The 24,982-nt window shown below is 54.1% G+C and overlaps 1 protein-coding gene across 3 annotated transcripts; it reads left to right on the forward strand.

Annotated features, from left to right (window-relative positions):
• Nucleotides 1-3,774: 3,774 nt before the first annotated feature.
• On the forward strand, nucleotides 3,775-24,548 carry HOOK2 (hook microtubule tethering protein 2). 3 transcript variants are annotated; one of them, XM_060181802.1, is made up of 22 exons: nucleotides 3,775-4,021; nucleotides 4,466-4,551; nucleotides 4,654-4,726; nucleotides 6,664-6,714; nucleotides 8,816-8,948; nucleotides 9,029-9,096; nucleotides 9,299-9,361; nucleotides 12,625-12,705; nucleotides 12,800-12,960; nucleotides 13,061-13,201; nucleotides 14,056-14,257; nucleotides 16,905-17,015; nucleotides 17,140-17,230; nucleotides 19,347-19,416; nucleotides 20,515-20,652; nucleotides 20,726-20,813; nucleotides 21,042-21,076; nucleotides 22,135-22,208; nucleotides 22,293-22,363; nucleotides 22,455-22,565; nucleotides 23,810-23,881; nucleotides 24,086-24,548. In XM_060181802.1, the coding sequence occupies exons 1-22, from the start codon at nucleotides 3,977-3,979 to the stop codon at nucleotides 24,233-24,235; spliced, it is 2,115 nt and encodes a 704-aa protein (XP_060037785.1). In that variant the 5' UTR covers nucleotides 3,775-3,976; the 3' UTR covers nucleotides 24,236-24,548. The 3 variants fall into 3 exon arrangements, with proteins under 3 accessions (XP_060037785.1, XP_007532486.1, XP_060037786.1); XM_007532424.3 differs by having other exon boundaries at nucleotides 3,781-4,021; nucleotides 22,290-22,363; XM_060181803.1 differs by lacking the exons at nucleotides 3,775-4,021; nucleotides 4,466-4,551; nucleotides 4,654-4,726 and adding an exon at nucleotides 6,382-6,525 and having other exon boundaries at nucleotides 22,290-22,363.
• The last annotated feature ends 434 nt before the right edge of the window (nucleotides 24,549-24,982 follow it).

The raw sequence follows: 24,982 nt of genomic DNA on the forward strand, positions 1-24,982 counted from the left end.
AGGGGAGTCGCTTCACAAGCAGTGAAGCAGGTCTGCAGGTGTCTGTCTTTCTCTCCCCCTCTCTGTCTTCCCCGCCTCTCTCCATCTCTCTCTGTCCTATCCAATAACAACCACATCAACAATAATAATAACCACCACAACAATAAAAAACCAGCAAGGGCAACAAAAGGGGAAAATGGCCTCTAGGAGCAGTGGATTCATGGTGCAGGCACTGAGCACCAGCAATAACCCTGGAGGCCAAAAAAAAAAAAAAAAAAGATAGACACCTGCAGACCTGCTATACTATTTGTGAAGCTTTTCCCCCTGCAGGTGGGTAACTGGGGGCTGGAACCCAGGTTCATTGCTCGGGTCCCAGTGCTTGGCACTATGTGCCCTTATCCCGGACCAGGACCTGGACCGAGCACGACTGCCCAGCCCCCCTGGCTCTTTCCCTCTCCAAGAGCTACAACAAAAAAAAAGGCCAGAAATAGACTCAAGGCCTAACTGGCCAGGAGCCCCAAGGGGAGGGGTGGGTGGGGTGGGGTACGGTCAACAGGACAAGACCCTGAGTTCAGAGCAAGGAGGTCAGGCAGGCAGGGACAAGAGATTGCAGGGGTGTGTGTGGGACACAAGAATACCGGAACCCCGGGAGTCTGGCAGTGGCGCAGCGGGTTAAGCCGCAGGTGGCGCAAAGCGCAAGGACCGACATAAGGATCCCGGTTCAAGCCCCCGGCTCCCCACCTGCAGGGGAGTCGCTTCACAGGCAGTGAAGCAGGTCTGCAGGTGTCTGTCTTTCTCTCCCCCTCTCTGTCTTCCCCTTCTCAATAACAACAACAACTACAACAATAAAACAATAAGGGCAACAAAAGGGAATAAATAAATAATAAAATAAAAATATATGTATTTAAAAAAAAAAGAACACTCGAACCCCACAGCATCACAGGGGTTCAGAGTGACCTGTGAAAAAGAGAGTTGGGCTGGGGGCAGGGGGGCATGGCGGTGGCGCACCTGGTTGAGGCTCATGTTACAGTGCACAAGAACTCAGGTTCAAGCCCCTCATCCCCATCTGCAGGGGGGAAGCTTCACGAGTGGTGAATCAGGGCTGCAGGCAGGTGTCTCTCTCTTTCTCTCTCCCCCACCCTCTCAATTGCTGGCTGTCTCTATCCAATAAATAAATAAAGGTAATAAAAAAAATTTAAACACACACACACAGAGGAGGAGGCGAGGCCTGATGGTACAGGGTTAACTCTCTGGGCCAAAGCCACCCTACAGACCGTCAAGGTCACGCTCAAGGCCACAGGGTCCCTGAGGCCACACATTTTCACACATACACACGTGACAATCACCAGTGGAGTCAAGCTTCACCCAACACCCAAAGCGCCTGGCAGGGTCATCCCCTGGTTTGGGACACCATGTCCAGAGGTCCCTGGGTGGGGGGTGGCATGCAAGGGTGCACTGCCCCCATCCTGAGGCCCCAGAAGCCCTGGATGCTGGGCCTGGCTGGGTCTCTAGCCAGATGTGCTTGGGGGGGGCAGTCCAGTGGGCAGGCGGGGGTCCAGCTGTGGCCACAGGGAGGGGTTGAGTCAGCCTCCTTCCCAGCAGTCCCACCCCGGCAGGGGGCCCAGCTGTTCCAGGAAGCCAGCAGTTAGGGGGGTGGGATCCCCCCAACCAACAATGGGGCACCCAGCACCTCCTAAGAGAGGTCATGCTGCCTGTGTGTGTGTGTGTGTCTGTGTATGTGTGTGTCTGTGTGTGTGTGTGTCTTCACACCCTGGGCCACCTTTTCATTCTGATAGACAAGGGAGAGAAAGGGAAACCACAGTAGCAGAGCTTCCCCTGGTGCTGGGCGTCAGGGCTCCAACCAGGGGCATAAATACAGTCTCCCCCTCCCCCTCTCCCCAATTAATGGCAGCCCAGCTTTTTCTTTCGTCTGCTGACCTGGGTCTAGCAGCATGGATCACAGTCCAGATCAGCCTCAAAGCAACCCATGCCTACCCTTTGTTTAAGCACTTGTTTACCTGTTTGTTTGTTTGTTTAGTTATTTATTTTACTGTGTTTGTGAGGTCTTGCACATGTACAGTGTCACCTTTTGTGTGTGTGTGTGGGGGAAAGCAACTCCCCCCCTTCTCATAGCCAGAGGGAAGGAGGGAGAGAGATCATGTTTGAGCTTCCCCTGTCCCTGTGGTATTCCCATGTGGTGCCAGGGGTCAACCATCGACCAATCTCACTAGCAAAGCACAGCTGGCCAATATGGTCAGCTCTCTCTCCAGCACCCCCCCCTTCCTGTTGCTAGACAAGAGGTCTAAATATCAAGACCTTTTTGGGCTGTGCAATGAAGGGGACCCCACTCCCATCCCCCACCCCCAAATAGCTGTCCACCCCTAGAGGTGGACAGACAGGTCCTTCTGAAGTGTCCTGAATCCTTCCGGCTCAGCTGCAGAGGGCGGGGCGTCGGCACCTTCTTGGGTGGGTGTATGTTTTGGGGGGGCTGTCTGCTGGACTGGGGGGGGCGGTGTCCCAGATTCCCACGGGTTGCAGGAAGGCGGCTCAGCCTGGACACCGGAGGCCCCGCCTGCGCCCTCGGGGGAGCCTGGCGCTGGGGGAGGGGGTGTGGGGTGCGGCCGCCCCGCAGGAGCCAGACTTTCGGGGTGTCAGGGCCCAAGCGCCCCGCCCCGCCCGCGCCTCCCTCGGGGTGCAGCTAATAACCTCTCATTACTGCTCCTCGCCGCGCCCGCGCCGCCGGGGAGGGGTGGCCGCCGCCGGGGCATGTGGCGTCTGCACCGCCCCTCTCCCCCTAAATTAACCGGCTGCACCCACAAATTGTTTGCTCCAGGCCTGAGAACCAACCGGGGGCCCTAGGGGGGCGTCGCGATGTTCCCTCTAGATGCATTTAAATCTCTTGGCCCTGGGAGACTCAGGAGTAGGGGTGGGGTGGCACAGTGCTTAGTGCTCAGGATGTTCCACTTGTGAGGAGGTTCCGTGTGTTCGATCCCTGATATCGCCTATGCCAGAGGGAGGCTCTGGGGCTCTTTCTCCCCCATCCACCACTCTTGTCATATTAACATATAATTAAAAAAAATTGTTGTTGTTGTTGTTGTTTTATTGGAAAGGGGCAGAAAGAAAGTTCATCTGGCAGGGCACGTGCCCAAGTTCAAACCCAGACGCCACATGCAAGGTATTAAGGCACTGGGGGCAGCTCGGGTGCGCCGGTGACGCTTTTCGTCTCAGAATAAAATCACGAGCGGAAGGGGGGGGGCCGTGAGGTCATCGTGCGCTGTCGTCATCCCCTCCTCCATGTGCCCCCCAACTCAGTGCCAAGCCCCCGGCTCCGCGCCAGCGGCTCTGCGGTGTGCGAGCCCCCTGATGGCTCCTGGGACCCCCAGAGGCTGAGTCTCGGATTTAAGAGATCCGAGGGGGACCCTACCCCCACCCTAGGGCAAATCTGGGGGTGCAGGGAACCAGGACCCGTCCAGGCAGGGCATGGGAGTGTGTCCAGCACGCAGGACGGGCTCGGACCCAGGGCCACGCCGCCGGCCCCGCCCCCTGGGAGCTCCAGTTCCCCAGGCCGAGTTGGGGCGCGCCCAGCCACCCAAGCTCCGCGATGAGCCCCAAGAATGTCCCCGGGCTGCGGGGCCGGGACAGGAACGCGCCTGCCGCGCCGGGCGGGGCTGCGGAGGCGCTATGCTGAGGTCCGCCCCTCCCCGTCCCCCGACATTGCAGCCGCCGGAGGCAGGCGGCCGGCCGGGCGTGTGCAGGCGGGCTGACACTGCCCCCTAGCGTCCGGCCGGCGCAGCTGCGCTGCCCGCATCCAAGATGGCGCCAGCGGAGTCAGAAAGGGCGTGGCGTAGCCGGGGGGCGGGGACAGCGCAGGGGGCGGGGCGCGCGGGGCGGCGCTCTAGGCCGAGCGGGAGGTCCCGGCCGCGGACGCTCGCTGGTGGCGGCGGCGGTGGCAGCTGCGGGACCCCGAGGGCTGGCGGGCTCGGGGCAGAGCGGAGCCATGAGCGTGGACAAGGCCGAGCTCTGCGGGCCTCTGCTCACCTGGGTAGGTCGGGGGGCGGGGCCCGGGACAGGTGTGCCTCACTCTTCTATTGCGGGGACGGGGGGGAGGGGGCAGCCCCAAACCTTGGCCCCGGGAGGGAGGGAGGGTCGGCCTGGAGGAGCAAGGGGTCATGGGGTCAGCTGGAGCCCGTTGGATTCCGGCTTGGGCCCCGCCCCCGTCACGTGGTGTGAACAGGTGAAGACACGCCCCCTGATGGGCCTGGTCACGTGGGGGCAGGCCCCAGGTGAGCTGGCCCGGTCACGTGGCCCTTGGGGGGCCCCTCTAGGTGATTCTGAGCTCCGCCCTGACTCGGTGGCGAGGTTAGTTGGGCAGAGGTGAGGCCAGTCCACGCCCCCTCGTGCCCAGGTGCGTGCAGGCCACGCCCCCAGCAGGTGCACTGGTGCCAGGCCCCGCCCCCTGGCATGTTGCCCGTGGCTGTCTCCTCAGCTGCAGACTTTCCGGGTGCCGCCCCCCTGCACCAGCCCCCAGGACCTGAGCAGCGGCCTGGCTGTGGCCCACGTGTTGAACCAGATGTGAGTGGCACTGGGGTGGGGGGGGGCAGGAGCTCCAAAGATTCCCCCCAACACACACCACCCGGGAAGCTCAGTGTGCACTCCCTCTCCACCCCCATCCAGAGACCCTTCCTGGTTCACGGAGGCATGGCTACAAGGCATCTCAGCAAATCCGGGGCCCAACTGGAAGCTGAAGGTAACAGGTGGTCGCCTGCCTGGAAGTGGGGTGGAGGGCTGGGCGACAGACTGAACGTAGAGGCAGCAAGGCACACGTCCTTGGTGATGGACAGAGACACACAGGCCTGGCCACAAATGGGGACAGATGGCAGTGGGCCAGCCAGTTTCAAATTGTGCTTTAATTTTTTTTTTTTTTTTTATGGGCAGTTAAGGTAGCATAATGGTTCTGCAAAAAGACTCTCCTGCCTGAGGCTTCAAAGTCACAGGTTCAAGCCCCAGCACCACCATCAGCCAGAGCTGAGCAGGGCTCTGGTAAAAATAAACAAATAAGTAGTTAAATAACTGCTTTCTTGATTAACAAGAAGGAGAGAGAGGGAGAGGGAAGCAGAGCCTTACTCTGGCACATGTGATGCTGGGGATCAAACTCAGGACCTCATGCTTGAGAGCCTAATGCTTTACCCACTGCACCACTTCTTGGGTTGCTGGGGACTAGCTATTTTAGTAAGTTATTTATTTATTTATTAAATATTTATTTATTTACTTATTCCCTTTTGTTGCCCTCGTTGTTTTGTTGTTGTAATTATTGTTTTCTTGATGTTGTCGTTGTTGGATAGGACAGAGAGAAATGGAGAGAGGAGGGGAAGACAGAGAGGGGGAGAGACAGACAGACACCTGCAGACCTGCTTCACTGCCTGGGAAGCGACTCCCCTGCAGATGGGGAGCCGGGGGCTCGAGCCAGGATCCTTGTGCCGGTCCTTGCGCTTTGTGCCACGTGCGCTTAACCCCCTAGGCCACCACCCGGCCTCCTACTTAGTTATTTTTTTGTGATTGATTTTGCAAGGCTAGGACCTTGAGCGTGTGTGATTTCACAACTCCCAAGTCAGTTTTTCTCATTCTTTCTATTTCCAAGGGAGACAGGGAGAAAGGAGAAGCACCACAGCTTCTACGATCCATGGAGTTTCTGTGTGAGGACGGGGGGGGGGGGGGGCTTGAACTCAGGTCTTCACTCATGCTAGAGTGCCTTGTACTGGGTGAGCCATGTCCCAGCTCTTAATGTAACTTTCTGATTTCACCCCCAGGGTCCTGCTCAGCTCCGGCTGATGGTGGCACAGGGGGTTGAACCTGGGACCTCAGAACCTCAGACGGGAGAGCCTCTTTGCAGAACCACTGTGCTGTCTCCCTCACTCTGTTTCTTTCTCTGTTATGAGCAGAAATAAGGGAGAGCCCAGAGTACCACTCAGCTCCGCCAAGAGGTGGTGCTGGGGACTGAACCCTGGACCTCCGCGGCCTCAGGCATGTGTAAGTCCTGTGCTGAGCTGTGCCCCAGTACCCACGGGCACTCTTCTCCTTCTACTTCTCCTCCTTCTCCTTCTCCTTCTTCTTTTTTTGATAGAGACAGAGAGGTAGAGAGACAGTGAGAAAGAGCCCAGAACTCTGGAGTTTTCTCCAATGCTGTGTGGACCAGGCTCAAACCTGGGTCGGTCACTTGGCAAATCGGCCTCAGTATCCAGCAGAACTGTTTTTCTGGTTGGACCCCAAGTTGGGAGGAAGCCTGGTGTGACAATGACAGGAGAGGGAATGGGGACAGGGATAGTGGCTGAGGTCATGGGGAGCTGGCTGGGAACTCGGCTTCTATTTTAAGTGCAGGCCGAGTCCAGGAAGGACTTTCTAGCCGAGGGGAGACACAGCATGGCTAGGGTTCCCGGTCTGTCCGCCTTGTCCAGGGAGCTGGTTCAGCTGGGGCCCAGGAGGCGGGTGCAGCAGATAAAGCTCTGGACTCGCAAGTGTGAGGTCCCAGGTTCCATCCCCGTTTCGCAGGTGCCAGAAGGAGGCTCTGCTTCCCTCTCTCATGAACGGGGAAATGCTCACGTTCGGTTTTGGGATGGTAGTCAGATTCAGGGTGGGAACCCTCTCCTTGCCCCTTTGTGTGCCACTTCTCCTCGCCCCTCCTTCTAGGTCAACAATCTGAGGACAATCTTACAAAGTCTGCTGGAGTACTCCCAGGATGTGAGTGACTACAGAATTGGGTTAGGGGAGAGGGATGCTGGGGAGACAGCACAGTTTTTCTGCAAAAGACTCTTCTGCCTGAGGCCCTAAGGCCCCAGGTTCAATCCCCAGCACCACCACTAACCAGAACTGAATAGAGCTCTCATTTTTTTTGTTTTTTTTAAGATTTAATTTACTGATTGATGAGAAAGATAGGAGGAGAGAGAGAAAGAATCAGACATTACTCTGGTACATGTGCTGTCGGGGCTTGAACTCAGGACCTCACGCTTGAGAGTCAAGCGCTTTATCCACTGCACCACCTCCCGGACCACTTTTTTTTTTTCTTTCTCTCTCGATCCATTTCTCTCATTAAAATAAATTAAATCGGGAGTCGGGCAGTAGGTAGCGCAGCAGGTTAAGTGAAAATGCAGGGACCGGCATAAGGATCCCGGTTCGAGCCCCTGGCTCCCCACATGCAGGGGAGTCGCTTCATAGGTGGTGAAGCAGGTCTGCAGGTGTCTGTCTTTCTCTCCCCCTCTGTCTGTCTTCCCCTCCTCTCTCCATTTCTCTCCTAACAATGACGACATCGATAATAACTACAACAATAAAACAAGGACAACAAAAGGGAATAAATAAATATAAAAAATTTAAAAATAAATTAATTAATTAAATCAGGCCTTGGGAGACAGCATTGTGGTTCTGCAAAAAGACTTTCCTGCCTGAGGCTCTAAGGCACTAGGTTCAGTCCCCAGTACCACCATCAGTCAGAGCTGAGCTGGGCTCTGTTTTCTCTCTCTTTCTCTGTATCTTTAATTAAAATGGAAAAAAAAAGTAAAGAATTAAGGAGAGTGGGAGTCGGTTGAGAGCACAGCAGGTTAAGTGCAGGTAGTGCAAAGTGCTAGGACCGGTGTAAGGATCCCGGTTCAAGCCCCCGGCTCCCCACCTGTAGGAGAGTCGCTTCACAGGTGGTGAAGGAGGTCTGCAGGTGTCTGTCTTTCTCTCCCCCTCTCTGTCTTCCCCTCCTCTCTCCATTTCTCTCTGTCCTGTCCAACAGCGACAACATCAATAACAACAACAGTAATGACTATAACAGTAAAACAAGGGCAACAAAAGGGAAAATAAAAAATAAATATTAAAAATTAAAAAAAACAATAAAGACAATATTAAAAACACAAAGGTAACAAAAGGGAATAAATAAATAAATAAATAAATAAATAAATAAATAAAACAAGGATCTGGGCAGTGACACACTCTGTTGTGCGCACAGGTACAGGGTTCCTGGTTCAAGCCCCTGGTTCCCGTCTGCAGGGGGGAATCTTCAGGAGTGGTGGAGTGGGGCTGCAGGGGTCTCTCTGTCTCTCTGTCATTTCCATCTCAATTTCTCTCTGTCTCTGTCCAATGAATAAGTAAAATATAAATTTTTTAAAATTTATTTCTTTATTGGGGAATGAATGTTTTACATTCAACAGTAAATGCAATAGTTTGTACATGCATAACATTCCCCAGTTTCCCATTTAACAATACCACCCCCACTATGTCATTTATCATCCTTCATGGACCTGTATTCTCCCCACCCACCCACCCCAGAGTCTTTTACTTGGGGGAAATATGCCAAAAAATATTTTTGTTGATAAGAAAAAAGTGTGTGGGCCTGGGTGGTGGCACACCTGGTTGAGTGCATGTGTTACAGGGCACAAGGACCCAGGTTCCAGCCCCATGTCCCCAACTTCAGAGCGAAAGCTTTGCGAGTGGTGAAGCAGGGCTGCAGGTGTCTCTCTGTCTCTCTCCCTCTCTATCACCCCCTTCCCCTCTCAATTTTTGGCTGTTTCTATCCAATAAATAAAGATAATGGGGCCAGGCAGTGGTGCACCTGGTTAAACACTGATATTACAGCACTCGAGACCCCGGTTCGAACCCCCGGACCCCACCTGCAGGGGAGGAAGCTTCACGAGTGGTGAAACAGGGCTGCAGGTGTCTCTCTGTATCTCTCCCTCCCCTTTCAATTTCTCTGTCTCTACCCAATAATAAATAAAGATTTAAAAAGATAATAATAATAAAGGTAAAAGGATGGGGGTAGCTGGAGGGCAGCAGTCTGTGAGTCCCTGCAACCCCCCTCCCTCAGGTGCTGGGACGCCCAGTATCCGAGCACCACCTCCCAGACGTCACCCTGATCGGCGAGTTTGGGAACCCAGAGGAGCTGGGGAAGCTGCTGCAGCTAGTGCTGTGCTGTGCTATCAGCTGTGAGAAAAAACAAGGTATGATGGGAAGTGGGGGGCAGGGGAGGAGCCCCCCTCAACACAGCCCAGCCCCCCCAACCCCCACTCCCCCCACACAGAGCACATTCAGAAAATCATGACCCTGGAGGAATCGGTCCAACATGTGGTGATGGCTGCAATCCAGGAGGTAAGCTCCTTGAGCTCTCTCAGGTGCTGCGTCTCTGAGCGTTGGGTGTTTAGCAGGAGGCAGCTAGGGTGGAATCCAGAGGGGACCCGCCTCGGGGGACAGGACAACAGAGGGAGGGGTTCTCCAGCTTGTGAAATCTTTAGAAGTTTGGAAGACCATCCACAGAGGGCTGGTCTGATCTCAGTGTCTGCCTCTTTCTCAGCTCATGAATAAAAACACCCCAGACTCGCTGTCTCCAGAGACCTACGGGAACTTTGACACCCAGGTAAAGGGTGAGGGACGAGGTCCAAGGTCCCCGTGATTGTGTGTGTGTGTGTGTGTGTGTGTGTGTGTGTGTGTGTGTTTTATAACTTCCCAGGATGACTTTTGTTCAGACAGAGAGACACATACACAGAGAAAGGGAGAGAGACGTTACATCAGGGGAGCTTGCCCAAGTGCTATAGAGTACCTTTATGTGGTGCCAGGGCTCAAACTTCCTGGGCCTATACTCTGCCCTCTGTGATTCCTTTCTTTTCTTTTTAATATTTATTTATTTATTTATTCCCTTTTCTTGCCCTTGTTTTATTGATGTAGTTACTATTGATGTCGTTGTTGGGTAGGACAGAGAGAAATAGAGAGAGGAGGGGAAGACAGAGAGGGGGAGAGAAAGACAGACACCTGCAGACCTGCTTCACCGCCTGTGAAGCGACTCCGCTGAAGGTGAGGAGCCGGGGGCTCGAACCAGGATCCTTCCACCGGTCCTTGCGCTTTGAAACATGTACGCTTAACCCTCTGTGCTACCTACTGCCCAACTCCTTGTGATTCCTTTTTTATTTATTTATTTTTTTGCCTCTAGCATTATTGTTTGGGCTTGGTGCTGGCACCTATAAATTCACTCCTCCTGGTGGCCCAATTTTTTTTTTCATTTTATATTTTAAAATTATCTTTACTTGGGGCCAGGCGGTGGCGCACCTGGGTAAGCGCACACATTACAGTGCTCAAGGACCCAGGTTCAAGCCCCTGTTCCCCACCTGCAGGGGGAAAGCTTCACAAGTGGTGGAGCAGGGCTACAGGTGTCTCTCTGTCTCTCTCCCTCTCTGTCTTTCCCTCCCCTCTCAATTTCTCTCTGTCTCTATTTAATAATAAATAAAAATTTTAAAAAGGAGAAAAAAAGAAACTTTTAAAAAATTATCTTTACTTACTGGACAGACAAGACAGAAATCAATAAGGAGGGAAGGGGAGATAGAGAAGGAGAGAGACAGAGAGACGCCTGCAGCCCTGCTTCACCACTCGCAAAGCTTTCCCCCTGCAGGTGGGGAGCAGGGGGCTCAAACCCGTGTCCTTGTACACTGTAACGTGTGCTCAACCAGGTGTGCCACCACCTGGCCCCATATTTATTTATTTACTTATTTTTAAATTATTTACTTATTTTAAATTATTTATTTTCCCTTTTGTTGCCCTTGTAGTTGTTAATGTTGTCATAGCTGTTGTTGTTATTGGATAGGACAGCGAGAAATGGACAGAGGGGGAGAGAAAGACAGACACCTACAGACCTGCTTCACTGCCTGGGAAGTGACTCCCCTGAAGGTGGGGAGCCAGGGGGCTTGAACTAGGATCCTTACACTGGTCCTTGTGTGTTGTGCCACGTGCGCTTAACCCACTGCGCTACCGCCCGACTCCCCTTATTTATTTATTTTACGAAAATACTGTTCATCTCTGGCTGTTGGTGGTGTGGAGGATTGAACTTGAGACTTTGGAGCTTTAGGCATGAGAGTCTTTCTGCATAAACATTATGCTGTCTACCCCACCCTGATTCTCTATTCTTGATTTATTCATTTACTGACTTATTTTTACCACTGCCCTGCTCTGCTTTCCCTTATAGCAATGCTGGGGACTGGATCAGAGACCTCAAAACATCAGGCAGGAGAGTCTTTGGGAGGACCAGGTGGGGGTACACTCCTGTACTCAGTTGAGCACACACGCCACTGTGCACAAGGACCTGGGTTCAAGCCTCTGGTCCCCACCCACAGGGGGAAAGCTTCATGAGTAGTGGAGCAGGGCTGTAGGTGTCTGTGTCTGTTCATTTTTTTTTTTTTTGCCTCCAGGGTCATTGCTGGGCTCGGTGCCTGCACCATGAATCCACTGCTCCTGGAGGCCATTCCCATCCCCCTTTTGTTGCCCTTGTTGTTGTAGCATTGTTGTGGTTATTATTGTTGTTGTTGATGTCATTTGTTGTTGGCTAGGACAGAGAGAAATGGAGTGAGGAGGGGAAGACAGACGGGGAAAGATAGACACCCCCAGACCTGCTGATTCACCGCCTGTGAAGCGACTCCCCTGCAGGTGGGGAGCCGGGGGCTCGAACCGGGATCCTTATGCCAGTCCTTGTGCTTTGCGCCACCTGCGCTTAACCTGCTGCGCTACCACCCGACCCCCATCTGTTTTTATTTATTTGTTTATTTATTTATATTTGGATAGGGCAGAGAGAAACTGAGAGGGGAGGGGAAGAGAGAGAGAGATACAGAGAGAAGGACAGACACCTGCAGACCTGCTCCACTGCTTTGTGGCGACCCTCCTGCAGGTGGGGGGCCGGGGGCTCGAACCAGGATCGTTGTATCTCGGACTATGTGCGCTTAACGCCATGAGCCACCGCCCAAGCTTTTGGCTCTTACTGATCTATCATTTTCTCCTCTCAAAATCAAGACAATTTTTAAAATATTTATTTATTTATTCCCTTTTGTTGCCCTTGTTTTATTGTTGTAGTTATTATTGATGTCATCCTTGTTGGATAGGACAGAGAGAAATGGAGAGAGGAGGGGAAGACAGAGAGGGGGAGAGAAAGATAGACACCTGCAGACCTGCTTTACTGCTTGCGAAGCGACTCCCTGCAGGTGGGGAGCCGGGGCTTGAACCAGGATCCTTACACCATGTGCGCTTAACCCGCTGTGCTATCGCCCGACTCCCCAAATCAAGACAATTTTAAAGATTATAAAGGAGGGGGGAAAAAGTCTTTCGCATAACAGCTATTCGGTCTTCCCCGTTCCCACTCCCACCTTCCCCGTGATTCTTTTAATGCATGAATGAGACAGAGACAGAGAGAGAACCAAGAAAGACCGGGGGGGGGGGGGAAGGAGGGAGAACCTATGCAGTTCTCTGATATATATTGCAAGCAACAGGAATAGGCATGGATCGCGAACTCAGGCCCTCGTGCTTGCAAGTCCAGTGCTTTACCAGTGCGCCACCTCCAGGGCTATTCCAGTATGACTCTCAGAGCTGCCTAACTCGGGGGTGGAGGGCTTGTGTGGGGGCATCCCACTTGCTCCGGACCTCCTCTCTCTCTCCACGGCACAGCCCGACAGGGCACCGTATCCTTAGACCCACAGCCACCCCCACCCAGCGTGAGTCATGGTTTTGCAGACAGCCTGGGTTGTGACCTGGGTTCCCCATTCTCTCTTCCCAGACCCTGAGGGTTTTGGGCTGCCCTAGTCATCCCAGCTCCGCCCCCAATTTTTTCTGGGACAGCACGCCCTCCCACCGGACCACTCTGTTCAGTCTCGCAGGTATTATTTCCTGAGTGAGGACCCTGATGATGGAGGCGAGCTCCAGCAGCGCTGTCTGGACCTGGAGCGGCAGGTGTGGTGACGTGGGGAATGGGGTCGCAGGGACCCCCCCGCCTTTCTCCTGCCCCCTCAAATTTCATCTCACCCCACCCCCACCCTTTCCATAGCTGGTGCTCCTGGCGGAAGAGAAGCAGAGCCTGGCACAGGAGAACGCGGTCCTGCGGGAACGGGGACCTCGGCCAGAGGGGGAGGGCACCTCTGGACTCACAGCCAAGAAGTTACTGCTGCTGCAGACACAGCTGGAACAGCTGCAGGAGGAGAACTTCCGGTATGCCCTCCCCAGGCCCCCAGGCAGGCCGGAGGGGGTGAGGTTGGGCGCTCCCAGGTGGCCACCCCTCATCCCCACACCTGCTGCCCCCTCCCCCCAGGCTGGAGAGCGGCCGGGAGGATGAGCGTCTGCGGTGCTCAGAGCTGGAGCGGCAGGTGGCAGATTTGCAGCAGCGGAACCAGGCGCTGACCAGCCTGGCCCAGGAAGCACAGGCCCTCAAGGATGAGATGGATGAACTCCGGTGAGTGGTGGGGACCCCCCAGGAAGCCCCTCTCACAGGGAACCCCACTGCCAGCCTCTGGCTTTCTCTCTCTCTCTCTCTCTCACACACACACACACACACACACCCCACTGCCCTATCCTGGACTCTGCCAATCTCCTTGGATCTTGACTGCCCTCCCCATCCCTAGAGTGCCCCCCACTGTGATCCCCAGAGGATCCCCCAGACCTCCCATCAGTCCTGTGACCTCATTTAGACCAGAGCACCCCTACGATGCTCCCCAGTACCCACTGTGTTGCCCTGGGCTGGGCCCCATCATGCCCAGGCACCTTGTGGCCCCCTCCCCCAGCACCCCACAGTGTAATGACCAGGCAGCCTCCCTTGACCCCAGTCTGCACCCTATGCCTCTGTGTACCTCAGAAGCACCCCTGTAGCCCTCCAAGCACTTAAGGGGTCCCCACTACGCCCACCCTACTCCCATCGACCTTACTGTGTCTTCTGTTACCTCCCAGGGGACCCCATCCCGGTATTGTTCAAGGGCCGTAAGACCCTCTTAACAACTGGACCCCCAAATTTCCCCCTGACCCCACCCCCACAGCACCTCACCTGCCAACCCAGGTCCCTGGACCCCTCCCTCACCCTGGGTCCCCACAGTTGTACCTAGGATTGCTGATTTGGTCCCTGAATCCTCAGCCCCTGACTGAGCCAGGGCCTGGCTGACCCTTGACCTTCGTGACCTCTCACCTTGAACTCCGCACGTGAACAGCCACCTCTTCCTGTGGTCCCCAAGGCCTCCCCTCCAAACCAGATGCCCCCCCCCCCATCCATCCATCCATCCATCCATCCATCCATCCATCCATCTGTTCCACCCCCAGGGAGTCCTCAGAACGCGCCGAGCAGCTGGAGGCCACGCTGAGCGGCTACCAGCGGCGGCTGGGCGAGCTGCGGGAGCTGCGGAGGCAGGTGCGGCAGCTGGAGGAGCGCAACGCCGGCCATGCGGAGAGGACGCGGCAGCTGGAGGAGGAGCTGCGCCGGGCCAGCTCCCTGCGAGCCCAGCTGGAGGCACAGCGGAGACAGGTGTGGTGGGCGTGGCCCGGGAGCCAGCTCACCTGTGATTGGCTGGAGGAGGGGGCGGGGCTAGAGAGCTACACGGGGATTGGCCATGATGTGGGGCGGGGTCATGTGTGGGCATCGGTAGAAGGAGGCATCTTGTGATTGGTCTAGAGAGTCGGGTGTTCTCGGATAGTACCAGACAGCCGAGTGTCTTTACCTCTGGTGTTTTGCAGGGATCCATCTCCTCCACCTTGCTTTTTAAATTTAATTTAATTTACTATTTATTTTATTATTTTTTAATAAGATGGGTGTAAATATTCTTTTTTAAAATAATTTTTAAAAAATATTTATTTATTCCCTTTTGTTGTCCTTGTTGTTTTATTGTTGTAGTTATTATTGTTGTTGTCATTGTTGGCTAGGACAGAGAGAAATGGAGAGAGGAGGGGAAGACAGAGAGGGGGAGAGAAAGACAGACACCTGCAGACCTGCTTCACCGCCTGGGAAGTGACTCCCCTGCAGGTGGGGAGCCGGGGTTCGAACCGGGATCCTTATGCCGGTCCTTGTGCTTTGCGCCACCTGCGCTTAACCCGCTGTGCTACAGCCCGACTCCCCAAATATTCTTTTTTTAATATTCACTTATTTATCCCCTGTTGTTGCCCTTGTTTCATTGTTGTAGTTATAATTGATGTCATTATTGTTGGCTAAGACAGAGAGAAATGGAGAGAGGGAGGGAAGACAGGGAGGGGGAGAGAGACAAAGACACCTGCAGACCTGTTTCACCCCTTGTGAAGCGACGCCCCTGTGGTGGGGAGCTGGGGGCTCGAACCGGGATCCTTAGGCCAGTCCTTGCACTTTGCGCCACCTGCGCTTAACCTGCTGCGCTACCACCTGACTCCCTGTTTATTTATTTTTAAGAGTACGATGGATTGAACCTGGGACTTTGGAGCCTCAGACATGAGAGTCTCTTTGCATAATCATTATGCCATCTAGCTGGCCCCCACCTTTTGCTTTATTAGTGAGGGAAGGAGAGAGAGAATCAGAGTTTGGTTTTTTTTATCTTTATTTGTTGGATAGAGACAGTCAGAAATTGAGATGGATGGGGGTGATAGGGAGGGAGAGAGACAGAGGGACATCTGCAGCGCTGCTTCACCACCTGTCTGCTTCACCACTTGTGAAGCTTTCCCCCTGCAGGTGGGGACCGGGGACTCGAACCTGGGTCTTTGTGCACTGTAATATGTGTGCTCAACCAGATGCGCCACCACCTGGCCCTGAGAAGCAGAGTTTTATTATTATTTATTTTAAAATTTTATTTACTTATTTGTTAATATTTATTCCTTTCTGTTGCCCTAGTTTTTTTTTGTAGTTATTATTGTTGTTGTTATTGATGTTGTTGTTAGATAGGACAGAGAAATGGAGAGAGGAGGGGGAGACAGAGAGGGGAAGAGAAAGACAGACACCTGCAGACCTACTTCACCGCCTGAGAGCCACGCTGAACCATAGAGACGCTGGGAGGTCCCCTGCAGGTGGGGAAGCAGGGACTCGAACCGGAAATCTTAGGCCGGTCCTTGCGCTTTGCACCACCTGCACTTAACCCGCTGTGCTACTGCCCATCTCCCTATTTTTTAATTACTGAGGACTCAGTTACAGTCTGACTTAGTTTTTTTCATCTTTTTCGTTTTTAAAATTTTATTATTGTATAGAGACAGAGAAATTGAGAGGTGAGGGATAGAGAGAGACAGGGAGACAGACTGAGACACCTGTAGCCCTGCTTCACCACTGTTGAAGCTTTCCCCCTGCAGGTGGGGATCAGGGGCTTGAACCCAGGTTTTTGCACTGTGTAATGTGTGCGCTTAACCAGGTGTGCCACTGCCTACCGCCCATTATTATTATTATTTTCATTTAGTTTATTGTTGTCAGAGCCCTGCTCAGCTTTGGTTGATGATGGTGCTGGGAATTGAACCGGGGACCTCTGAGGCTTAGGCAGGAGACTCGAAGAACCTGTGTGCTGTCTCTAGGCCAACTTTTTCAGATAGAAAGACGGAAACGGGAGTGGGGCGGTAGCGCAGCGGGTTAAATGCAGGTGGCGCAAAACGCAAGGACTGGCGTAAGCATCCCGGTTCGAGCCCCCGGCTCCCCACCTGCAGGAGGGTCGCTTCACAGGCAGTGAAGCAGGTCTGCAGGTGTCTGTCTGTCTCTCCCCCTCTGTCTTCCCCTCCTCTATTTCTCTGCCCTACCCAACAACGAAGATATCAACAACAACAACAATAAAAAAAAAACAAGGGCAACAAAAGGGAAAATAAGTAAAGAAATATAAAGAAAAAAGAAAAGAAAAGAAAAGAAAAGAAACAGAAAGAGGAGAGACCCCAGTGTTTCAGTGCAATGGGGGCTGGGGCTCGCACCTGGGTCCTATATGCAAAGCAGCACACCATCCAGGGGCTCCGGCTGGCTGGCCCCGCCCACCTTGCTTTGATCAACCTTCAACCAATCGGCTGCTGACTTCAGCACCCGCCCCTCATTGACATGCATGCCACGCCCCATTGTGGGCGTGCCAGCTCATGCATATTCCCGTAGACCCCGCCCCTGGGGGGGCACTTGCTGAGTCGTCTAGCCCCGCCCCCTCACCCCTGCCCTGCTCCCCAAGGTGCTCTCCTCACTGCTCCCCGCTCTCCAGGTGCAAGACCTACAGACCCAGCGCCAGGAGGAGGCCATGAAGGCCGATAAATGGCTCTTTGAGTGTCGCACCCTACAGGAAAAGTACGAATCGGTGACGAAGGAGAAGGAGGTGAGTCCCGGCTCCCAGGGCCCCCCTGCCCTGCCCTGCCCTCTCTCCCCCTACCCCCAGGGCGTTGCGGGGCAGGGCAATATGGGGGAGCACAGCCTCTCACTCCTGTGCCCTGGGCCCGCAGAGGCTGCTGGCAGAGCGGGACTCCCTGCGGGAGGCCAACGAGGAACTACGCTGCGCCCAGCTGCAACCACCACGGGACCCTGCCCGGGCCGGTGAGTTAAACACCCCCGATCCCGGGGCCCAGGGGTGCTGAGAGGCCCGACAGGAGGCCGTGCAGTGACTGAGCAGCGGACTTCCCCGCACCTGCTTGAGCACGCATGTTACAGGGCACAAGATCCTGGCTTCAGTCCCTCAGTCCCCACCTGCAAGGGGAAAGCTTTGCAAGTGGTGAAGCAAGGTGCTGCAGGTCTCTCTCCCTCTCTCTCTCTCTGTCTCTCTCTCTCCCTATGTCCCCCTATCTCCCCCTTCCTCTCGATTTCTGGCTGTCTCTATCCAATAGAAAATAAGGATAATAAAAAAAAATTAATAAAAAGAACACCGGACTTGCAAAGGGCAAGAACTCGGGGCTCCAAGCATGCTCTCATATGTGAGAGGGACGCTTGTAACCACAAGTGAACAAACAAAAAAATTGATGGCCCTGCTGGAGCACTGGACTCAGAAGCATGAAGTTTAGAGTTCGATCCCCAATGTCACGTGTGCCAGAGTTTATGCTCTGTTTCTGTCTTCTTAGTGGATAAATAAAAATGGAAAGAAAATACAGTTAGTAGCTCATTCTGTTAAGTGTACATATTATCATGCACCAGGACACGTGTTTGAGCCCCCGCTCCCCACCTACACGGGTGAGACTCCCTGAGCAGTGAAGCAGGGCTGCAGGAGTCTCTCTTTCTCTCTCCCTCTCTCTCTCATCGTCCCCTCTGTGCTGTCAAATAAAATAGAAAAAGATTTGTTTATGTTTTTTAAGTTTTTATTTTTTATAAGACTTTAAAAATATTTCCTTTTTGTTGCCCTTGTTGTTTTTATTGTTGTAGTTATTGTTGTTGTTCTTGATGTCGTCATTGTTGGATAGAACAGAGAGAAATAGAAAGAGGAGGGGAAGACAGAGGGGGAGAGAAAGAGAGACACCTGCAGACCTGCTTCACCGCCTGGGAAGCGACCCTCCTGCAGGTGGGGAGCCGCGGGTTGGAATTGGGATCCTTGCGCCGGTCCTTGTGCTTTGCATCACGTGCACTTAACAACGACATCAATAACAAACAATAATAACTACAACAACAATACAAAACAAGGGCAACAAAAGTGAAAATAAATAAATATAAATAGTAAAAAGTTTAAAAAAAAAGTAAGGGGGTCGGGCGGTGGCACAGTGGGTTAAGCGCATGTGGCGCAAAGCGCAAGGACCGGTGTAAGGGTCCTGGTTCAAGCCCCCAGCTCCCCACCTGCAGGGGAGTCGCTTCCCAGGCGGTGAAGCAGGTCTGCAGGTGTCTGTCTTTCTCTCCCTCTCTGTCTTCCCCTCCTCTCTCCATTTCTCTCTGTCCTATCCAACAACGACGACATCAATAATAACTACAACAATAAAACAACAAGGGTAACAAAAGGGAATAAATAATTTTTTTTAAAGTAGGTAAATAAGGATAGTGATAATACTTCTCTGTTGATATCTGAAAGAGAGTAGTCATTATAATTAAAAAGTTCATTTATTTTCCCAAGAGGATTGTAGCCTGGTTCCTTGCCTGTAACATTCCACTACTCCTAGCAGACTCATACTTCTTATTTATTTAGTCATCATATGGGTTTACTGAGTGTAGGTTTGAACCTGGGTCCTCATGCATGACAGGTGTATGCTGTTCCAGGAACATATCCTGGTCCCCACACATTAAGAACTATACTGTTTCTTTGAATTGGAGCTCTGTTCTTTGAATTGGCTGATGGCAGAGCTTGGGCTTGAACCTGGGACTTTGGAGCCTCAAGCCAGAGAATTTTGCAGAACCACTATGCTTTCTCACCAACCCTGAACTTTAAAAAAAAAATCCATTTATTTGCTTTGTTTTAATGATAGAGCAAAAAAAAAAAAAAAAGGCCAGAGAGGAAGATACAGAGAGCCCAGAGCCCTGCCCAGCTCTGGCTTATAGTGGTGCCAGGGATTAAACCTGGGACCTCAGAGTCTCAGGCAGGAGTCTTTTGTGTTTCCATTATGCTATCTCCCTGGCTCATTAAAAACAAAACAAAACAAAATTAAAGTCATTCTCCCAGACTTCTCTGGATCCCCCTGGCTTGTCTGGAAAGGGGAGGGGGCTGTGGCAGTAACTCAAAGACTTTACTCGAATTTTCCAGACCCTTCCATAGATCCCACGACCCCGGCTGTTGAGAACTTGGCTGCTGAAATTCTGCCTGCTGAACTCAGGTAGCCTGAGGCCCCTGGACTCTGGACACGCCCCCAACCTTTCCCTCCCCAGATCTGGCCCCAGTATACCAACCCACCACGAGCTCAGTTCCCAAGTGCACCCCCCTCACCTGGCCAAGTGCCTGGGCTTCAGTTCTGAGGGGCCTTTCTGTGCTGCCCTCTTGCAAACCCCGCCCCCGTCCTCTGGACACGCCCTCAGCTCTGACTAACCACGCCCACCGCGGGCTCTGAGCCCTGGAACACAGCCCCTGACCTTGGTGTCCTTCCTCTGCCCTTTCACCTCTGGCTGGCCCATGGCCCCACCTACTATGCTAATCACACCCACAGGCCTCACCCGTTATGCTAATAGCCCTCATAGCCCTACCCACTATGCTAATCTTGTACTGTAGCCCCACCCTATATGCTAATCATAGCTCATAACTCCACCCCATCTTTTAGAAACAGACTAGCCCCACCCACCATGCTAATTGGAACGAGCTGTTATGTAGTATGTTAATCATGTCTTGTAGCTCCACCCACTTGGCTGGTGAGAGCGAGAAGCTCCAGCTGCTATGCTAATTCAGGCGGGTGGTGTTCCCTGGTATGCTAATCATGTCCTGTAACTCCACCTCTCAGCTAATTCAAAGTGGTGTTGCCATATTCTATGCTAATCTTTGCATGTAGCCCCACTCACTGGACTTAGACACAATAGCCCCGCACACTATGCTAATCATATACAGTAACCCCACCCAGTATACTCATAAAGCCTGTAGTGTCCTGTAGTCTGTTAATTTGCCTTATAACCCACCCACTGTTACTCACACTGAGTAGCTCCACCCACTATGCTAATTTCAGTGAAGCCCCACTCACGGATAGCTGTTCCTCTGCCTCCTATTGGCAAATCTGATTTCCCAGACCGCTCCCACATGGTAATCACATGCTAATACACCCTGGCTCCACCCCCAGAGCCTCCTGCCCAGGTTCCCGGGACTCCCCTCCTCCTGCTCCTCTGGGCTTCTGTCCATCTCCTGGCCTCGGGTGAGGGGGTTCCCCTGGCCAGGCCCGCGGGGTGTCGGGGTCCCCAGCGCCCCTGCCTGTCTCCCCCCGCCCCCCCTGCAGGGAGACCCTCCTGCAGCTGCAGCTGGAGAACAAGCGGCTGTGTCAGCAGGAGGCGGCCGACCGGGAGCGGCAGGAGGAGCTGCAGCGCCACCTGGAGGACGCCAACCGCCAGCGCCAAGGGCTGGAGACACAGCAAAGGTGAGGCCCGCGGGGGAGGGACCCTGGGGCGCCCAGGCTCAGGGTGACCCCGCATCCCGCTCCCCTTCCACAGGCTGAACCAGCAGCAGCTGGCGGAGCTGCGGGCCCAGGTAGACGAGTTGCAGAAAGCACTGCAGGAGCAGGGGGCCAAGGCTGAAGATGTGAGTGCCTGCCCCTCCTTCTTGCAGCACCCCAATAACCCTACAGACCCCCCCCTGATTCTCCTCTCTCTCCCCTCTGCTGCCCAATGCCTGGGGAAGCCCGTTGTAAGTACAGCAGCCTCAGGAATGGCCCCCGCTGCTCTCACCCCTGGAAGGGGTTCGGGCCTCCGCACTCCCATGCACCCCCATTCACCACCACCTGTCTCTTCTCTCTCCCCTCACTCCCAGCCCACGGTTCTGAAGAGAAAGCTGGAGGAACACATGTGAGTCCCAGACTGGGGCTGAGCTGTGGGGAGAGGTGTGGGGGGGTAGGGGGAGCCGTGGATCTGAATGAGGGTGTGGTGTCACTCAGGACAGCTGGGCGCATGCCCAGTGGGCAGGGCCTCACGGCAAAGTGGGAAGAGCAGGGGATTCTTGGGGGTCAGGAATGGAGATTGTCAGTCAGGAAGCATCACAAGGGAGCATTTCTGGTTCATTTTAAAAAAGGGGTGGTTGAGGGAGGGACAGACCCCACAGCCCTGCCCATCCTCCATGGGGTTCCCTGGGTGCTGTGCATGGTGCTGAGAGAGGAGAGACCCCATAGCCCTGCCCACCCTCCATGGGCTCCCTGGGTGCTGTGCAGGGTGCTGAGAGAGGAGACACCCCACAGCCCTGCCCACCCTCCATGGGCTCCCTGGGTGCTGTGCATGGTGCTGAGAGAGGAGACACCCCACAGCCCTGCCCACCCTCCATGGGGCTCCCTGGGTGCTGTGCATGGTGCTGAGAGAGGAGAGACCCACAGCCCTGCCCACCCTCCATGGGCTCCCTGGGTGCTGTGCACGGTGCTGAGAGAGGAGAGATCCCACAGCCCTGCCCACCCTCCATGGGCTCTCTGGGTGCTGTGCCTGGTGCTGAGAGAGGAGAGACCCCACAGCCCTGCCCACCCTCCATAGGCTCCCTGGGTGCTGTCCATGGTGCTGAGAGAGGAGAGACCCCACAGCCCTGCCCACCCTCCATGGGCTCCCTGGGTGCTGCCCATGGTGCTGAGAGAGGAGAGACCCCACAGCCCTGCCCACCCTCCATGGGCTCTCTGGGTGCTGTCCATGGTGCTGAGAGAGGAGAGACCCCACAGCCCTGCCCACCCTCCATGGGGCTCCCTGGGTGCTGTGCAGGGTGCTGAGAGAGGAGAGACCCCACAGCCCTGCCCACCCTCCATGGGGCTCCCTGGGTGCTATCCATGGTGTTGAGAGAGGAGAGACCCCACATGGTGCCGAGAGTGGGGAGTCCTTGGTGTGGCAGTGCCCCTATGTCAGCACAGGTCCCCCCCCTGAACCCTCTTCAGGCAGAAGCTGCATGAGGTGGACCAGGAGTTGCAGGACCACATTCAGGAACTCAAGCCACCTTCGGACAATCCTGGTGAGCTGGGACTCAGGCTTGGCTAGGGGTGGGGGTGGGGTCCCCCCGAGCTGACATGCCCCTGGGGTCTGTGTTTCCCAGCAGGGCGCAGAGGCGAGGAGCTGCGCGCCTCTGTGGAAGAGCGCTACCGCCGCTACGTGGACCGGGCGCGCTCGGTGAGGCCGCCAGGGGGCGCTGTGGCGCACCGCACCCGCATCCCTGCCTGCAGCCGGGGGACTACCAGTGTCTGTCTGTCTGTCTCTCCAGGTCATTGAACCCCCGGAGCCCAAGCAGAGGCCCCTCGTGGAGGCTCCTGCAGAGCTGCAAGCCCTAAGGATGCAGCTGCGGGAACGGGCGGCCCGTCTGCGCCACCAGGAGGTGAGTGACCCCAGACCTTCAAGCTGGTCTTGGCTCCCAATGATTTGGTTTGCTGTGGTTGCTTTTTTTTTTTCTTTCTCTTTTTACCCCTTTCTTTCTCTTCCTTCTACTTCCTTTCTGCTATCTTTCTTTTTTTAATATTTATTTAATTATTTATTCTCTTTTGTTGCCCTTGTTGTATTATTGTAGTTATTATTGTTGTCCTTGTTGGATAGGACAGAGAAATGGAGAGAGGAGGGGAAGATAGAGGGGGGGCAGAGAAAGACAGACACCTGCAGACCTGCTTCACTGCTTGCGAAGCAGCTCCCCTGCAGGTGGGGAGCCAGGGCTTGAATCGGGATCCTTACATCGGTTCTTGCACTTTGCTCTTTTTTTCTTTTATACTTGATAGGACAGTCAGAAATTGAGAGGCAGCAGCACAATGTGTCATAGCCAAAACCTGGAAGCAACCCAGGTGTCCAACCACAGATGAGTGGCTGAGCAAGTTGTGGTCTATATACACAATGGAATACTACTCAGCTATAAAAAATGGTGACTTCACCGTTTTCAGCCGATCTTGGATGGACCTTGAAAAAATCATGTTGAGTGAAATAAGTCAGAAACAGAAGGATGAATATGGGATGATCTGACTCTCAGGCCAAAGTTGAAAAACAAGATTAGAAAAGAAAACACAAGTAGAACCTGAAATGGAATTGGCGTATTGCACCAAAGTAAAAGACTCTGGGGTGGGTGGGTGGGGAGAATACAGGTCCATGAAGGATGACAGAGGACCTAGTGGGGGTTGTATTGTTATATGGGAAACTGGGGAATGTTATGCATGTCCAAACTATTGTATTTACTGTTGAATGTAAAACATTAATTCCCCAATAAAGAAATGAAAAAAAGAAATTGAGAGGCGAAGGGGAGAGAGAGAGGGTGGAGAGCATGGGGGGGGGGGTACAGCACAATCGTTCTACAAAGAGACTCTCCTGCCTGAGGCTCTGAATTCCCAGGTTCAGTCCCCCGCACCACCATAACCCAGAGCTGACCAGTGCTCTGGTTCTGTATAAAAAGAGAGAGACAGAGACACCTGCAGCCCCGCTCCACTGCTCAGGAAGCTTCTCCCCTAAAGGTGGGAAGCTCCCTGGGTGCTGTCCACAGTACTCCCCTGCAGGGCCAGGACTGGAACCCCTAGCATCTCACCCAGTATAGTGTGTGCTCTCCCACCTGCACCCCTCACTGAATCTGAGTCCCTTCCTTGCCAGATGGACTTTGAAAAGAGTCGAAGCCAGCGGGAGCTGGAGGAGAAGCTTCTTATTAGTGCCTGGTACAATATGGTGAGTGTCTCATTCTCACCTCCTACTGGGACCTCACACTTCAGTAAGAACAAGACAAGCTTTTTAAAAAACAGACACACCAAAGCAGTGTGATCTGGGATTGCTAGGATATTGGGTGGGGGGATCCCCGTGGACAGCCTGACCCAGACTCACCCCTTCTCTCCCGCTCTCTCTCCCCCTGCCTCCCTCTCTCCCTCCCTCCAGGGCATGGCCCTGCAGCAGCGTGCAGGGGAGCACAGGGCCCCTGCCCACGCCCAGTCCTTCCTGGCCCAACAGCGCCTGGCCACCAACAGCCGCCGGGGACACCAGGGCCGTCTCAGCATCCTGAACATGCGTCCCTCAGACCAGCACTAAGGGGACCCCAGGCTCCAGTCCCCCAGCATCCAGCCAGCCCAGATCTGATCCACCATGTGCGATCACATGGGACAGGGCGCGTTGTGCCTGTGAATGGGGCAGCCTGGGGACACCCAGCCTGTGTCCTTTACTGTCCCCACTGGAACAAGACTGCAGGGCCTCGGGAGGGGCTGGGAGGAGCCCCCTCTCTGTGGATCCTCAAGCTTCTCACATCTCCACCTGAGGCCCAACAGGCATGTCCACACAGCCAGGGAAAAGGGATTTTTTTTTTTTTTAATCAGAACTGAAAATAATTAAAAGACTTTGAATCAGGCCTGCCTGGTCTCTGGGCACTGACGCGAAGGATGGCAAGGCGGGGAGGGGTAGTGGTCCTTGAGGTGGTGCAGTGCAAAAAGTAATGAGCTCTGAAGCATGAGGTCCCGAGTTCAAACCCTGGCCGCACATTCATCAGTGACATCTGGTTTTCTCTCCTCCTGCCTTCATTACTAAATGAATAGAATCTTTTCAAAAATTAGGAGAGAGGGAGTCGGGCGGTAGCGCAGCGGGTTAAGCGCAGGTGGCACTAAGCGCAAGGACCGTCCTAAGGATCCTGATTCGAGCCCCCGGCTCCCCACCTGCAGGGGAGTCACTTCCCAGGCGGTGAAGCAGGTCTGCAGGTGTCTGTCTTTCTCTCCCCCTCGCTGTCTCCCCTCCTCTCTCCATGTCTCTCTGTCCTAGCCAACAACAACAGCAATAACAACAACTAAC

The sequence above is a fragment of the Erinaceus europaeus genome, chromosome 23, assembly GCF_950295315.1.
Source record: "Erinaceus europaeus chromosome 23, mEriEur2.1, whole genome shotgun sequence".
In the NCBI taxonomy this organism is placed as follows: domain Eukaryota; kingdom Metazoa; phylum Chordata; class Mammalia; order Eulipotyphla; family Erinaceidae; genus Erinaceus; species Erinaceus europaeus.